Source organism: Heliangelus exortis, chromosome 11 (genome assembly GCF_036169615.1).
Source record: "Heliangelus exortis chromosome 11, bHelExo1.hap1, whole genome shotgun sequence".
In the NCBI taxonomy this organism is placed as follows: domain Eukaryota; kingdom Metazoa; phylum Chordata; class Aves; order Apodiformes; family Trochilidae; genus Heliangelus; species Heliangelus exortis.
The window spans coordinates 16792252-16810241 of NC_092432.1; the positions used below are offsets into that span (position 1 = coordinate 16792252).

General features: G+C 38.0%; 1 protein-coding gene across 4 annotated transcripts in view; it reads left to right on the forward strand.

Annotated features, from left to right (window-relative positions):
* Positions 1-17990, forward strand: part of TRPM1 (transient receptor potential cation channel subfamily M member 1) — a 121535-nt gene that overhangs the window by 97800 nt on the left and 5745 nt on the right. For 3 of the 4 annotated variants that reach the window (XM_071754947.1, XM_071754948.1, XM_071754946.1), the window contains 14 exons: positions 181-315; positions 1225-1275; positions 2120-2155; positions 2893-3033; positions 4211-4240; positions 6362-6651; positions 7203-7431; positions 8945-9067; positions 9402-9533; positions 11140-11268; positions 12552-12803; positions 13383-13575; positions 16718-16738; positions 17795-17939. In XM_071754947.1, the coding sequence (XP_071611048.1) occupies positions 181-315; positions 1225-1275; positions 2120-2155; positions 2893-3033; positions 4211-4240; positions 6362-6651; positions 7203-7431; positions 8945-9067; positions 9402-9533; positions 11140-11268; positions 12552-12803; positions 13383-13575; positions 16718-16738; positions 17795-17939 (1907 nt within the window). The remainder of the gene's footprint in view (positions 1-180; positions 316-1224; positions 1276-2119; positions 2156-2892; positions 3034-4210; positions 4241-6361; positions 6652-7202; positions 7432-8944; positions 9068-9401; positions 9534-11139; positions 11269-12551; positions 12804-13382; positions 13576-16717; positions 16739-17794; positions 17940-17990) is intronic. The other variant, XM_071754944.1, reaches the window with a different exon arrangement.

The following is a 17990-nucleotide window of genomic DNA, read 5'->3' on the forward strand; positions in this document are numbered from 1 at the left end:
AGAAAACTCCATCATCTGTATTGACTTGCACATGGGTAGAATTTTCTAAGTTTCTTTTCACTTGCAGATTAATCAACATATTTGGGAATTTGGGAATATCATAAGTAATGAAAATGTGATTGTTTTCTGTCCAACTCTTGAGTACTCATGTAGTCTCACATTCTCTGTTCTGCAATTCAGGTGAATTCCCTGGAGCAGGCTATGCTGGATGCACTGGTTCTGGACCGAGTGGACTTTGTAAAACTACTTATTGAGAATGGAGTGAACATGCATCACTTCCTCACTATTCCTCGGCTGGAAGAACTTTACAATACTGTGAGCAAGCATAAATTAAAAAAAATGTCCTGTGATATCTTTACTACTGTCCTGAACAGGAGTGTCCCTTTCCTCCTTCTCCTTCCAAGATATGCTTGTGTTTCTAAAAAGCTCTGAGCCCTGAAATACAGAGATTTTTGGGTAGCAGTAAAGGAAGCCATTCTTATTACATTTAGTGTCCTATTGTTCCCTTACATACACACATTCCTAATTAACAAGTCTACAGCAATTTTCAGAAGCTATTGAAGTTTGTTATGTAAATATAGTGATGTATTTAAAATGCACATTCAGAACACTTAAAGAACAAATGCAGATAGTAGAAGTTTAATAATGACCAGTAGTACTCACTTTTAATCTGGATTGCTTTTCAAATCTGTGTACTTTAATATTATTGAATTAAGCCTGTAAATTTGGCTAAGTACTTACACAGAAACTTTATTTTTAGCGCATTGCAGAAATTGGTATCATTTTCCTTGTGTCCCAGCAAAGCAAAACGCTTTTCCCAAAGCCATGGAACATCATGCTTTCTTACTCAAATTCTCTCTGACTCAACCCATAGCAAATTAATCAGGAATATAACTATTTCTGGACTGGTTTTCTTGCCATCATTTAAATGGTACGTAGTCCAGGGCAGCATTTGTACAACTTCTAACCTCAGTGTATACCCCCAGTCCCCTTATGGCTCCTGCAGCAAATACATGTTCAAAAAACTGCTGTGACTTGAATCACCACACACAGAGGATTATAAGAAAAGGATTACACAGTAGGAATGTGCTTGTTATTGTAGCCAAGTTCCTTTTTGGTTTCTTGAAATTTATTCTTGGAGTGCCAGATCATGAATTACATTTGTGTTTGCAAAAAGTATGAAGAGTTGAAGCTCTAACACACCAGGAATGGTTTCTGTTTCAGAGATTGGGTCCTCCAAATACACTGCATTTGCTAGTCAGAGACGTGAAAAAGGTAAGCCTGACTAACAGCAGCGTTGCAGTCACATGATGACATGAACCATGTGAGTCAACAGTAAGAGTAAGCATAGCATGGGGGAAAGCACACATTTGAAATTAGCTGGTAGCTGTTAAGAAGAGGAAAGTGAAATTAGTTCTTGTGACAAGCAGTGATGTCAGTCTAAATTGAGTATGGCTCTCCTGTTCTGCTAGGAATTAGAAAACTAAGGAGAAGAAGGGTAATCTCCTGATAGCGTAATGTACCATTTGGGATTTAGGTTGATCCTCTTTCTTCTCCAGAAGCTCTCAATGCAGCATTACAAAGGAGGAGTAGAAGGAAAGGCTTGATGGGTTAACTGGAAGCCCCATTCATAAGCACTGAATTAGTTTCCTTTTGTTTGTTTCCTTCTGTATGTTTTAGTTACTTTTCTCACAAGCAGTCCTACTTTTCCCAAGCTATCCTACTTTACGTGCAGAAAATTTGTTCTTTTTCTCACTGCTACAAGTCCCAAATTTGTTTCTTCATTTGTTTCCATTAAATGTAAATTAATTCATTATATGTGAGTAGTCATTGTGAAATTTGCTGGTGTATTTGATCTCTTTGAAGTTTTTTTAGTTTATATTCAGTATAACTCAGCTACATGAAATAGCCTGTCTTCCATTTTGTGAAGTAGACTCCTTGATTCCCAGAGGGTTTAGACGTGGGAATTACATGGTACTGTAAAATTCATATTGATCTGCTTCACAGCTTAACACTTTTCTCATTGTTTGTCTGTTTGAGTGTTACTGGTGTTGTTCTGCATGCCATTTTCTGTCTGTCTCTCCTTTTTTCATTGCATTTTCATGGCTCACTCATTCAGCGGCAATCTCATGGATTCGGTTGGGTTAACATGGAGGTGATGTGTTTGCTTAGGATATAGTTGTTTCATCCTAGCTTCTGCTCAGTGGTGCTGTAGAATCAGTTACTGCTATAGTACGTAGATTAAGCAATGAAGCAGTTTTCAGCTCATGACTCTAGCAGAGTGTATAGCACTATCCAGTTTTTAAGTGTACTGGTGGAAATTTTAGTCTGTCTTTACTTTCATTCTGGGCAGCACATTTATCTAAATCATGTTTTGCAAGGTAGTCTTCGCTCTGTAGATAATATTATGATGAAATGTATGATGAAAAAAGTATGCCTAATATTCGCTATGAAATTAAGTCATGAATTTATATTGGAATAATGATAATCTGTACAAAGTTATTAAATTTCATGAATATAACCCTTGCCAACAGCTCAGGCTTGTGTGGGTGGATACTCATGTGGGTATTGTATGACTAGGTCAAAGGAAAATTCATCCAAAGCTATAAATACTGCCAACAACAAACCAAAAAACTCTGCCTTCCAGAAAGTTTCATTACATTAATCAGTTATTATTAATATTGTACAAATGTCCAGAAACTGAAGCCAGTGGCTGTAAATAATATAATACCTGTGTGTCAGTTTAAACGTGACATGATACATCTAGCTAAGCGATTTAATTATGTTTTCTTATAAAAGGTACTTACTTTGTTTTATGGTTGTGTTTGTTTGGGTTTTTTTGTTTTTGTTTTATTTTGTTTTGGTTTTGTTTTGTTTTTTGTTTTTTTGTAGGGAAATCTTCCACCAGATTATCATATCAGCCTAATAGATATTGGTCTTGTACTTGAATATCTCATGGGTGGAGCTTATCGCTGCAACTATACTCGAAAAAGTTTTCGGACTCTTTATAATAATTTATTTGGACCAAAGAGGGTAAGAATTAGTTCATTGTGTGGCAAAAATTAAGGAATATTCTGTTCCTTTGTATTTGTGAAAAACTACACGTTAAATTTTAAAGAAATGCTGCAAGACTGAAGCTGAAATTCTGGTAGTGAAGTTATATAAGTAACTTGTTAAAAGATGGAGGACCCAAGAACTGGTAAATACATTGATGTGGAGATGTATTTCCTCTGATTTCAGTAGTTTACAATCCAAGCATTTCTCACTGTGGGGTCTGCAAATTTACTTAATCCTGCTTGCAGCTGTAGCTTGCTCTTTTAGCTGTTTTATGACTGTGAACTGTATAGGCCAAGCCAGGCCAACCAACTTAGGTAAGGCAGGGTTTAGTCTGAATGCAGAAGAGCCTCGAACCTGTTCTAGTAAGGCCTGTGAAGAACTGCTCTGAGCATAAATTGTACCCTTTGGAAGCCACTGCAACCACAATAAAGCATTTCATAGTCATGTACCAATCCTGTGAAGATCAAAAAAGTCTGTTCTAAGCAAATAGAATAATTTTCTTCTTTAGCTTATGTATTTTGTCGGTTCAGCTTTTGAAGGTCAAATGAGCTTCCTAGCCTGATTTCAAAAAGCCCCCCACTGGGATAAACACTAGGAAAGCAGCCCAAGAAGTGGTCAGGTCATGAAAAGGCCAAGTATTCTGTAGCCAATATATAGTAAGTATGTAGTGTAGTACTATCACACCAAGTAAACCTTTTACATAAAATGTAAACCAGGGATTTCACAATAGAACAGAGGTATTTTTTTGATGGGAAATTTTGAGAAGTGTGAAATGTGATTATATTTGTTTACTGTTCCCTATCAGTATCTTTACCCTGCTTATGCCTAAAAGCACTAATTTTTCGAGTTCTTTTGCCTGTGTGGTGAATGTAATTCTCAGAGTAGTGTCTTATTGAATGCTTCATTTAACCCTTTTATCTGAATCACAAAATTTCACTGGAGTGAAGGATGGAAAACATTTTTGTAAACCATTGGCTTCCTGCAAAAACAGTAAGAGGGGCATGAATTAACTATACCATTATTTGATTCAATTTTTTAGAATAGTAAGCGTAGTAATAATTTGTAAATGAAAACGCTTTTTTCCTTGGTACTGTTTGGTCTTCCAATTTTTCTTCCCAACTAACTGATTTTCTTTTCTGTTTTTAATATTTAGCCAAAAGCTCTTAAGCTACTGGGAATGGAGGTAAGTATGACTTATTGTAAAACACTGTTTTTATCAGAGCATTTCTTGGTACAATTCTCTGTTAGCTTTTTCACTATTACTGTGGACTGAAGTAAATGTCAGCTAGACAGGACCTTCCATTTTGCAAACAGCCCATGACATATTTCCGACAGGATTCTTTTATGGTAGGATCTTTAGAGCTGCTTAAAGCTTTGCTCAATAATCTTCAGTTTTGTAAAAAAAAGTACTAATCCAGACCAGGAAAGCATTTACACAAAGAAGCTGGGTGTATTTCTTTATGAAGTGTGCTTTTAGTAATGCCATGATAGTATCTGAACACAGTGTATGTGTCACATTTGATGTGAACTCTACCCACACACAAAAGCCTCCATTTCCCTGGGCAGATAAGCAGCTTTCTTTTCCACAGACAAAGTCCATGTGATATTTCATCTCTCTGGTCAGCTTTATATCCTCTAATTGCTCAGGCTCAAAATCTCAGCTTCTTAGAGGTGCAGCCCTCTGTAATCAGTGTTGACCAGAGAAAGGTTGCTTGGTGCTTCTTAAGGAGCACATTTTGATTTCCCTATGTCTTTCAGTGATAAATGTTTTATGTGGGACAAACTGAAGTGTTCTCCCCACCTGATAGTGGGTGTAGCCCACTCCCTTCTTCCAAGAGAAAGAAAAGGTGAAAAGAAATACTAACATTACTTTTGCTTGACTTTGGGAACTTCGAGTGTGAGACTGAACCTTGAATTTGGATTATAGTTCATATTTTGTCAGACAACAGTACACTATGCTGAGCTTGCTTGACTGGCAACTAATTTTGTAGAATGGTAATTGCTTTACTTGCAAACCACTTGTGAGATTGGAATTGTGGTTTACAATGATGATGGGCTCTGTCTACACCAGTGTATGCAATGTTCTTTCTACATTATTTAAACCCTAATTTTGCCAATCGTGGCTTTTCTCCCTTCAGGATTGTGCTTCACTGTCAGTACTTCCCTTCACTTACTTCCATATTGGTTCCCATAGTAATGGCTCATCCTCTCTATCCCTTTAAGAAATGGGATAGTGAAACCTTCGATTTGCACTGCATACAAAAGAGGAGATTTCTTATCCAAAGGTGAAGACTCACTTTAGTACCTTGCTGTTCCTAAGGATGCTGTCTGCTTGACTTCTCTATTTGCATGTTACCAGTCTCCCCACCTGCATGTCAGTCTGAAAATGGCTTTAGTACCTGTAAGATGCAGCACTGGTCTTCAGGAATAGATGCAGGTATCATAAATAGGAGATTCCAGTGGAACCTAATTTCAGTGACTTCAGGTTTGATAAAGCTCCAGTGACACTGCAGTGGAACTGAATAGCTTATAATCCATTGCAAATTGACTTGGTGTAGTTACACATAAGAGTCCAGATCTATTTACAATGTAGTGCAAAATGATGCCTAAAGTACAACCCTTTTGTACTTACTGTGCTTTCAGTGCTAGGTTGGATGTGGCCTTCAGCAACCTGGTCTAGTGCAAGTTGTCTGGACCCAGGCAGGGGGCTTGGAACTGGCTGATCGTTAAGGTCCCTTCCATTCACAGCCATTCCATGATTACCCAAGAATGGGGACTTGTAATTAACTACGCGAGAAATGTTTCTGCGAATAAAATATTAACCTATGTGTGCTATTCCAGTGCATGCTCTGTCACATGTTCTTTGTAGTTTTATCACTTTTGGCCTTTGTTCAAGAGATTCCAGTGACAAAGCAGTGGAATTCAGTAGTTTATAATTCACTGCAAATCAACTTGGTGCAGTTACACATGCAGCGCAGATCTACTTACAGTGTAGTGTAAAGTGATGCCTTTGCTACAGGAGGGTTCTACTGTACTTTTCCAAGAATTTGGACTTGTAACAAACTACTCAAGAGATGGTTCTGTGAAGAAAATATTAACCTGTGTGTGCTATTCCAGTGCATGCTCTGTCACATGTTCTTTGTAGTTCTACCACTATTGGCCTTAAGTGGAGCAAATGGCAAAAACAAATTAGAATTTTAACTAATCATCTCTTCTCAGTACTTGTTTTGTAGATGGTGTCATTGTCAGGTAAGCAGTTAAAAATTGATGGGAATATTTTTTTTTCTTCTTCTTTGCTTTCCAGGATGATGAGCCACCCACCAAGGGGAAGAAGAAAAAGAAGAAAAAGGAGGAAGAGATTGATATTGATGTCGATGACCCAGAAGTCAGCCGCTTTCAGTATCCCTTTCATGAACTGATGGTCTGGGCTGTGCTGATGAAACGGCAGAAGATGGCACTGTTCCTTTGGCAGAGAGGGGAGGAAACCATGGCCAAGGCACTTGTGGCCTGTAAACTGTACAAATCTATGGCCCATGAGTCCTCAGAAAGCGAGCTGGTGGATGACATCTCTCAGGATCTGGACAACAACTCTAAGTTAGTAGACCCAGAGCAGAGTATACATCTACTTTGATGTAGGGGTTTGTCTGACCTCCTCAGAAGCTTTACCCTTATTAAAGTACAATTGATTTCTAGAATGTAGGTTCACAGACTGATATTTGGAGCCTGTATCTCAACAAAAAAACAATCCAAAATGTGGTCTGGGAATCTGAAGGCAATGCCAGCAAGGAGACAATTAATTTTTTCTGACAGAACACATTCTTTCTTCAGCTTCTCTCTGTAAAACTCACTACTTTTAAATCACAAAGTTATTTTCGGGTTTTACTAATGTAAATTAAAGGGGAATCTGATGATTTATCTTAAGTGGCCTTCAAATGTTATCAGTCTAAGCTAATTCTCTCTGGTACTAAAACATTTTTTGGGAACTTTCCTAGACTATCCCAAATCAAGCTTGAGACTCAGTTTTCTTTTCGCTGTGCATGTGTGTGGAAAAACAGGACCCCCCTGTGAACAGAATTAAAACATGAAGTGCAAGTAGACACTGATTTCCAACTAAAACTTCATTGGTCCTATCTTGAATTTTTCAGAGATTTTGGCCAGCTGGCTGTAGAACTCCTGGACCAGTCCTATAAACACGATGAGCAGATTGCCATGAAGCTACTGACTTATGAACTGAAAAACTGGAGTAATTCCACCTGTCTGAAGTTGGCTGTGGCAGCTAAACACAGGGACTTCATTGCTCACACGTGCAGCCAGATGCTTTTAACAGATATGTGGATGGGGCGACTACGCATGAGGAAAAACCCAGGCCTTAAGGTATTTCTGCTCTGCAGTTGGTTTCAAAGGTATAGTCTGTAGCATATAACACTGCCTTAAACAGACTGTATGCATAGATCTAACTGACTTCCTGGTTATAGGTATTATAAGAACATACCTGTCCCAAAGCAATTTTTTTGTTTGTTTCCAAATTCAGGATGTCTAAGCAACATCACCCCATGGCAAAGGAAGATATAAATCCATAAAAGCCTCAGCATGATTGGAGTCTGAGATCAAAGTTGTATCTTTTAATGAATTATGAGATCTGTTCATTGAAAACATATGCAGTTAATTTAAAATTAGTTGGAGACAAGCAAAAAGATTTCCATTTAGGGGTTCACACAATGGGAATGGAGGGAAAAAGAACCAGAAGTGGAAACATATTTCTTAGATTGCTTAATATTGTACCAGAAGACAGAGTCAAGACCCAGTGTTGAAAAGTCTGTAATCTGTGCAAATGCATTGTGTGGAAATATGCAATTTTTATTTCCCTCTTCTGTCATATGCTGATACGTTCTCTCTTACTGATTTTTCTATTTCCTGGGTTTTGGATTTATTAAAAGACAAATGAGTAATGTAAGGAGGCTGGCACAAAAGAGAAACGTGAGTGAGCCAATGTAAAGGAAGCAGAGCAGTGCTTGCTTGTATGCATTTCCATTAATATAATCCTTTCTTTGCTGTATCATGCAGTTGCTGTCATCCATATGGAGGCCCAACATGATGGTGCCACACTCAGCCTTGCCTCCTTATTTCCTCAAAATTCCCTGTTCCTGACAAACTGCCATGCTTCCATTTCTAGGGCATGTTCCCAACCTTGCTAATGTACACATTGCACTCAGTCATTCTCAATTTATTTCCATTTCCCTATGTCTCCCTCTTAAGCCTGTTTGAAGTCTTCAGGCAATTGCCTGGCCTCTCAGACTGCCTTATGGTGCCCTCTAACTCTGTTTATTGATTTCCTTTCTTTCCTCCAAAGGCTTGACAAACCTGGTAATGTTCTCCTTTCATTACCTGCATTTTTTTTTTCTCTTCTTATGTATTTTTACAACTTGTGCTCCTGTATCTCAGCAATCTTATATAATAGAAGAACACTTCTGGTGCTATCTGCAGAGCTTCTTTTCCCTTTCAGAGGTTTTTTTAATTCTTAAAAGTAAATATACTAAGTGACTAAAGTAACCATAAGTTCCAGTAGCAAATCTGAAGCCCTTTTCCAACCCCCACTGTGTCCATTCCAATTCCAGCTGTGGAATTTCTCAGCACAGCTATAATTCTGGAGCACAGTTTCTTAACTGCAGTGTACTCACAGAGATGGGAAGCCTTCCAGGTGACATCTCCACATACAAAGATTTTACTGACAATGCTTCATATTACTACTTACTAATTTTTGTAGATTTGAGAATAGCAGAGTATCATGAATATAATTAAAATGTTCTTTATGGAATTTGTCTTGCTATGAAATCTATTAACATGAAGAAATATTGCCATCTGAGTATAATTCTTTCTTGTTGTACAGGTTATAATGGGAATTCTCTTCCCTCCCACCATCCTTTTCCTAGAGTTTCGGAGTTACGATGATTATTCTTACCAGACATCAAAAGAAAATGAAGAAGGCAAAGAAAAGGAGGAGGAAAATGCGGTCAGTAATGCAGATTATTGGGAAGTTTCAATATCTCAAGGGTGTTGTTTTCCAACTTCTCTTATTATGCTATAGGTTACTCAGGTCAAAATCTCAACTGACTCAGTGGAATAAGGCAGTGAATAGTTTTGCGGAAGAGTAGCCTGGATTCTTGGGGCTGCACAGATTTATGGAATTTGGAATTTATGGAATTTGTATATTTCCATTTTTAAAAAGAGGTCTGTTCCTCAGCAAAAGCGTATTGCAGTTCACTGTTGGCTGGGGCTGTAGTTGAGGAAAACTTCATGTTTTTACTATTGTATATTGATGAAAACTGACATCTTTGGTCTTCCAGGATGCAAATGCAGATACAGGCTCCCGAAAAGGGGATGAAGAGAATGGAAAGAAAAAACAGAAAAGCCTTCCAATTGGAACAAAGATCTATGAATTCTATAATGCACCTATTGTCAAATTTTGGTTTTACACAGTAAGTCATGATGGTAAAGCTGATAGTGATTGTTTTTCTTATGCCTTTGAAACTTAAAGTGTTCTAATGTATGAACTAAGTAAGTAAATAGTACTGATTTTCCTGGAATTGATGATTTCATGGAATCATCTGATCTGATGAAAGTACTCCTATTCAGAGAAAAATGCACAGATGATGAAACAGAATGAAAAGCTGACCCTTACGCTGTCAGCCTCTAAAGCTTCTGCTCACTTTGAAGGAGTCCTGGCTAATTGTATGCCAGACTCAGTGCCAGCTCCATGATCCAGTCTCTCAGTTGAAAATAGGCTGGATTATCTTACTGTCTAAAGGTTCTGACTCCTGTTTTCCATTGAAATATTCTTTAGGACCCAAGAATTAACCCCCTAGTTATCAGTATCAGTACTGCCATTTGCAGTCTCAGATGACTGCGACTTAGATGGAAGCAAAGATTCCAGTCTGTTAACACATCATAGGTATTTTTCTCGTTTAAATAATTGAAACCAATCTAAATTAAAACATTTGTTTTTGACAAGTGTCCTATTTTCTTCTTAGTGCATCAAGAATTATCCATACTAAACCGCATTTTAACAAAACAGAAAAAGTAATCATGATACTGCTCGTAATTTTTTTGTGCCCTGTGAAAAGGATACTGGTTTCTTTTTTATTCCAAGTTGGGAATTTTGATACTACTATGTTTTAGTATTAGGTAGGCTTTTAGTTTTAGCACATCATAGTCACTAAACATCATACCGATCCCTTTCTGCTGCCTGAATTAATCATGTGAAAACAAAATTCCTGTTTAATTTCAAAATAAAGCTCAAACATGGTTTCACAGTGGAGAGAAATTAAATTTTAGGTAGAATCAAAAAGCCTGAGGCACAAAGGACCTGCTTTGAAGTGGTTTGGAACTGTTGCTTCTTTTAACAAATGAGATAATTCAGCTGCCTAGATCATATGTTCCACATCATCTGTCATTCTTTCAGCTACTGGAGGCCTGTGGCCTCTGTCAGTGTGGGTAACAACTATAGGAAGGGCTTTAAAATAGCAATATTCTCCCTTCATAGAATAAAATCTTATTTCTTGCCCAATTAAGTGTCTTCAGTAACTTAATCTTTCATACAGTGCCCCAATGTAAGTGTTCATACATGTTGGTATGAGTGTCACAGTGCAGGAATGCTTTGCTTTCATGGATTATGGAGGCCTCAGCTAAGGGGAGCTGTTTGGTGTTTCTTTGATTAGTTGATGCATTCCTCTTTGCTCTTACTGAATTAGGCCTCATCAAGAAACTTGGTCCTGAGTCTAGTGGCTATTTAAAGTAACCAAAATATCTGCAAACCTACTGTTAATGCAGATGGATTTAAGTAACAAGTATAGGAAGAGGTGTTCTAGGGAGTAATATATGAAGTCCTTATGCTTCTGGCTTCACGTAAAGAGAATATTCTGCTTAGATTATCTCAACCACATTATTACAGGGTGGAGGAAAGAAATGGCTATTGTGTTTGTGTGTACAAGTCATCTCAGATAATTGAATATTGACTAACTGTGAAAGGATCCTGGGATTCAGAATGTGAAGACCATAAAGGGTTTTTGTTTGTTTGTTTTTTAGATATCATACCTTGGTTACTTGATGTTATTTAATTATATCATCTTGGTGCGGATGGAACGATGGCCATCAATCCAGGAATGGATTGTCATCTCCTACATTGTGACCTTAGCTTTAGAGAAAGTAAGAGAGGTAATGTCTGATGATAACAATATCTCATAATGCTCAAAATGAAGCTCACTCTGAGAGGTAATAATAGCATGGACTTGTGCAAAGGCTTGAGAAGATATACATGACAGAGAAGATTCCCATATCCACAGGGTCCCAGAATGCCTGTCAGTGGAGAGAATATAATTGATAACCCATTCCTGTACATTAAAGCCTTCTCTTACTGGACAGAAAGGTCAGGCAAAAATGTCCCAAGGTCAGTAGTAAAAATTAATTCTGTCATTCCCTTACGCATATTTTCAAAGAAGGGCAGGACAATAACCCATGAAGAAAATCCCAGTAGGTGTTGACTTGCTATTACTAATGCAGTTCCTGATGAGAACTGTAGGCAAAGAGATGTTTAGGGAAAATTGCCAGGAGTGTTCTCTGACTGATGTCTTTAAGACAGCATAAAAACTTCTATTCGAGTCACATGCTGTAGTGTGGTTTGCACTTAGACTGTCCATGACTAATTTGCAATTCCTGTATCTCAGACTGACTGCATTTGGAGATAAACAGAGATGCCAAGACAGTAAGTCAGATCTCTTAGTTGAAGTATTATTCTTTAAAACCTGCAACACTCAAAAAAGAATAAAAAAGGTGCAATAAAGCCAAAATAGAAGCAAAGATGAAAAGGTGGTCCAGAGGAGGGTTACAAATATGCTCAGAGAGCTGGAACAGGTCTGCTATTAAGACAGGCTGAAAGAGTTGAGGTTGTTAAGCCTGGAGAGGAGAAGGATTGGGGGAGACCTTATTGCAGCTTTTCAATATGTAAGGGCGGCTTATAAGAAAGACTTTTTGCCAAGGCCAATAGTGTCATGACAAGGGGCAAATATTTTAAACTGAAAGAATGTATGTTTCACTTGGACATGGGGAAGATGTTTTTTTATGATGAGGGTGGTGAGGCACTGGGACAGGTTGTCCAGAGAAGTTGTGGATGTCCAATTCCTCTCAGTACTGGAGGTCAGGTTTCGCAGGGTTTTAGCAACCTCTGCCTATGCCAGGGGGCTGGACTAGATAAACTTTATAGGTGCTTTCCTACATAAACCATTCTTTATTTCTGTGAAAAGGAGGGTTTTCTTCGTAGTAGCTAAAAATATTGCTGCTTGACACATGGTGTTGGCAATGGAGGAGGTCTCAGACACCTACTGAATGTGTCAATATTGGTCTCATTTTCACGACTGTTACTTCAAAACTGTAACTTGGAGTTTTTCTTAATGATTTATTTATTCTTTTATTGTTTGGGTTTGTTTGTTTGTTTGTTTCAGATTCTTATGTCAGAGCCTGGCAAGCTGAGCCAAAAAGTGAAAGTTTGGCTCCAGGAGTACTGGAATATTACTGACCTAGTGGCTATTTCAGTATTTTTGATCGGAGCAATTCTTCGCCTGCAGAACCAGCCTTACATGGGTTATGGAAGAGTGATTTACTGCGTAGATATAATTTTCTGGTACATTAGAGTACTAGATATCTTTGGTGTGAACAAATATCTGGGACCTTACGTCATGATGATTGGAAAGATGGTTAGTGCCTAAATTTTGTTCTTTCTGTTCTTTCTTTCTGTTCTTTCTCCCTCCCTTCCACCATGCCTCCCTTTTGCCTTCCCTTCCCTTCTTTCTCTCTCTGCTTCCCTCCTGCTTTCTCTCCTCTCTTTCTTTCTGGTTTTGTTTTGTTTTGTTTTGTTTTGTTTTGTTTTTTTCTTTTTGAACAATCTGTGACCAGTCTCGCAGAGCCATTGCAGTAATTCAGAAGGGTCAGCTGCAAAAAAACAGGAGAGGGCTTTGCTGAAAAGCCCAGCATAGTGCACTTGACACCAAATAGAACAGGGAGAGTAAAAAATTTAGCATTTTAAGTAGTTTTAAATATTAGTGTAGTATTCCTTTAAATGACTGTTTTTACTGATTTTTTTTTTTTTTTAGGTATGCTTAACTTGTAACAGTAAATAAATAAATAAATAAAAAATCCAGAAAATTATCCAGGAGCATGTGTTTGTTCTCTCTATACTTTCTGGTTTACTTTAATGCACGCTGATAAGCAGACATGCTGGTGCTTCTTGCACTACTTGGTCATGGTAAGAGCCTCTGTATGGTCTCTCTGTGCAGATGATTGATATGCTGTACTTTGTGGTCATCATGCTTGTGGTTCTGATGAGTTTTGGAGTAGCCCGCCAAGCTATTCTGCACCCAGATGAGGAGCCTTCTTGGAGACTGGCTCGCAACATCTTCTACATGCCCTACTGGATGATCTATGGAGAGGTGTTCGCAGACCAGATAGACCGTAAGAGTAGAATTCATAGTAAGAGTCTGTTTCCTGTTTCTGAGGCAGATGATCAGATCCAAATTAATTATTGTTTTTAATTTGGAAGTAGTGTTTTGTCTTAATTATTATAATGGTGGTGCTGTTTACGTGTGGCAGGCTAGAGACCAGGCAATTTTGTGTTCCCACCTGCATGTCCTGTCTCTCAGCTTATATTTAACCTTATATCACCGAGAGTGATGTAACCTGGAATACTCTCCTATCCAAGAGTATAACGATATTAAGTGTTCTGTTTACTTGCAGGGATCATCAGAGGTCATTCTGAAACAGTCTTTTGAACCAATGGTTTACTGATAGTCAGCTCCAACAGAAGGAGAAAAAAATTAACTGCCTTGCACAGGAGATTAAAATGTACATATCCTTTCATCTACAACTCACAGCTCAGGCATTGATACATCTATCCATTGATACATCTATCTTCTTTGCAGAAATGTTTTTAATGAATCACTCATATTCTTCTTTTCTACACCCATGGAGAGACAAAAGAAAAAAGGAAAATTCTGCTTGATTAGCTTTGGGTGTGGAAATAACCTTTCTTATATAAAAGCTGCACGGTGTTAAAATATTACTGTCAGTATTTTAGCAGAGATGGAAACTTTCATATTACTGCTAGGTCTTTGTTAATACATGAGATTTGTACAGATAGTCAAACATGCAGCTGGCAGCCTCTTCTAGTGTGTATTACACAGTCTGAACTTTATCTGAAATAATATAAGCATTGTGTGTATGTTATTTCAACCGTTTGTGTGCATTGATGCATGCAGGAAGGCTGAAGAAGCTGTAAGGTCTAACTTCAGTCAAGAGCCATATCCATCATAATGAGAAACCATTAGACCAAATTTCATTAGAGTGTACTTTAATTGTTTAGAAAGGAATAAAATGTCATTAGTCTACTTCTGAGCAGTGTACACTGTTAAAAAGATCATATCAGCTCCATTTTCCTTATGAATGCTTGGATCATTACTGTTGTAATACAGTAAATTCCTCTTGAAAAACAGAAGGTCAGGCCAGTCTTAATACTGCAGTTCCAGTGCAGAGGTGAGCCAGGATAAGCTCAGGATCTCTTAAATGTTTTGTTTTTTCCCAAGGAGAGGAATGGACTGCAACAGGGTATCCCTTACCTGTGTGCATTATAATGTGCGCTCAATCCTTTCACTCTGGACAAATCATGATTGTCATTGGAGACAGTTCAGTGTCTTTATAAATCAAAGCTCACACCTTATCAACAGTGCTCATCTCTTTAGTGTAAATGGTGTCCCAGATGTGTCTCATACTTCCAGTCATTTCTCAGTTTTATATTCAGCATCCTTTGAATTAGAAATTGTTCTTCAGTGTTGTGAAAGACTTTGGAGAAAAAGGTTTGGCTTTCCAGCTGCTTTCTCCACCAGCCTTCCCAGGTCAGAAGGTTTGCTGTGTCAGTACCTTAAATATAATCTAACTTGGAAATGTATCGGTTTATTGTTGTTTTAATATAAGATAAAAATATCTGTGCAGGGAGTTGTGCTGGTATACCTAGACTGCGTTGTAATTATTCTATGATGGTCTTATCTCTAGAAGTCTATGGACTGACTTCTGAAGATCATTTTGCTTTCAATACCAAATTTGTAATCTGATCTTTCCATGGTTCTCTGTAAACACACCAGAAAAACAACTTAGAATTCATTGGGAAATGATTGCTATGTGCTGTCTGACCTGGCTCTGGGTCAAGTGCTTGTGGGTAGTTTTGCCAAAGCCCATGAGTGTTAAAAAAAAAAAAAAAAAAATGGAAAAAGTATTCCATCATTTTTTTCATCTGAAAGAAGACATTTGGAATTTTGCCAATAGCTTCACTGACAATAGGATGGCACCTATAGATGAAGATCACAACAGAATTACTGAGGTTGGAAGGCACCTTCGTAGATCATCTAGTCAAACTTTCCTGGTCAAAGCAGGATAAATGAGAGCAGGTTGCTTAGGAACTGTCCAGTCAGGTTTTTGGTATCTTGAAGGAGGAAGACTGTACAACCTTTTTGGACAATCTGCTTTAAGTAGCATTTTCCATATTGATATCTTTATCCACTGTTTCATGTCCTTTCACTGGACACCACGGAGAGGACTCTAACTCTGTCTTCTTAACTGTCACCCACCATCAGGTATTTATAACATTGCTAAAAAAATCTCCTCTGACCCTTCTCCAGGCTAAATTATCCCAGATTTCTCAGTCTTACATTATTTCTTGAATGCTCAAATCATCTTAATAATCTTTGTGGCCCTGTACTGGAGTCTTTCCAGTATGTTCATGTCTGATTTTTATGGGGGAGCCCAGAACAAGGTGCTCAAGTCCAGATATAGTTTCACTAGAGCTGAGAAGAGTTGAATAATTACCTCCCCTAACCTGCTGGTAATGCAACCCAAGGATGTTCTTGTCTGGTTCATTCTGTTTAGAAGATGTTCCTAAGCAAGAAGTTACTGGCATCTAATACTCAACAACAACATATTCTTGAGCAACATAAGAGCCTGGCTAAGCTAATTTCACAAGAATGATTTTTCTTAACCATTTAGGGGCTGGCTAGCAGCAGGTGTCCATACTGGTAGTCAAGATAGGTTTTGCTGATATTGTATGCTATAATAACATCAGTATCATGACTATTAATGACAACAGAGATATTCAATAGAAGCAGCAGCCAGACTCCAAGCCAGAGTTGTTCCTGGGAGGATGGAGGGGGGGGGGAGGTAAGAAGACATTTTTCCATAATAACTAAAGGAATGATTTTGTGTGGTAATTGAGTTGGTTTGTGTTTGTGGTGACCACCAATTTTATTTTCTTGCCTGAGATATTCAAGTGATCATCCGCCAGAAACATTTTGTGATTTCTAATTGCTATCAGGAGTTCACTGCCATATGTAACACTTGGGAAAAACAACATGAAAAGGAAATTGCAGAGTTCAATGCATTTTTTACTAAGACACTGTTATCAACTAAATATCTCTACTGTTCTAAAATTTGAGTTGCTTACCTTTTCTTGGTGGCAAAAATGTATTTTCATGCATCTTTTTTGTTTGGGTTCATTGTTTTTTCTATATTATTTTATTGTTTTCTTTCTTTCTCTTTCTGCTTCATTTTCCTTTGAAATGCTGTTCAGTCTATGCCATGGAAATTAATCGTAAGTCTGTGGAGAGCTGATGATCTCATTTTGATGAATATGTTAATTAATTCTTTTCTTCTCTAGATAATGACATTTTAATTGTAGTGGCTCATCCAATGTTCAGGTGTGAATCTTGGTTTTCTACTGTAATAGCTTAATTTGGTACTGCACTTAAAGACAGAACACATTTGCTGCATTTACCTAACTCCAAAACAGCTCTTACCCCAACACAACCTAAGTATTCTTAGGATAACTTCAGGCACTTATTTTATGTTAGTTTGATCAATATTCTTAATTTTTGTCTCTAGCTTATGAGTCTATTTTACCGTTGCTAGATCATTTTAATTTTAGATTTTTTTCTCTTTGGTTTAAAATATTAAGTAAAATTTAGAATTAATAGGGAAAATAAGGGAAATAGAAATTTGGAAAGCAAATGGTGGCATGGCCATGTAAAAAGCTCTAGAGAGGAAAAGTAACAGGCTAGGGTCTATCCAGGGAGTCCAGTCAAGGGGCAGAAGAAGGATCTGTGCAGGGGACAAACACAGGTCCAAGGTCCATCCAGGGGGCAGGGGCAGGAGTTGGGGGGGAGAGTAAGGTGTAGAGTCCAGGGGAAGCTGGCCAGGATCATTTAGGCTTTTTTACTGCACCCAGAGCACTGATAAATCAGATTTAATTTATGCTCAGCAACCTGTGACCACTACGTAATTCCTTTTGTGTCTTTGGCAAAATATGCACACAAGTTTGGAGAATTTATTGTAATTCCACTATTAATATGTGCATGTGTACATTAACATGTTGTTCTAGGCTATTACTGTGAGAAAAAAAAATCCCTGTGAATTTGAAGAGAAAGCAATATTGTATACTTGGAGCATACTTGGAGCTTCCTCCCTGTTCACTGGTATAGGAAATGATTTTTGTTTGCTGTAGTTAGAAGCAGAGATTCTACGTACTTCCTACTGGAAATACATTTGTTTAGTGCTCTGCAGATTTTATGCACCACCATTAAATAAATGTGAATAGCACTTTCAAGTATTCCGCAGTTTGAGAAAAATACCTTTTCTGTTTTTTCTTCAGCTCCTTGTGGGGACAATCTTTATGATGATGATGGTAAACGCCTCCCTCCGTGTATACCAGGGGCCTGGCTCACTCCTGCTATCATGGCCTGCTACCTCTTGGTAGCAAATATCCTGTTGGTAAACCTGCTGATTGCTGTCTTCAAGTATGTGCTCCCATGACAGTCACATTTCCAGGGGAGGGGGAAGAACCTTAC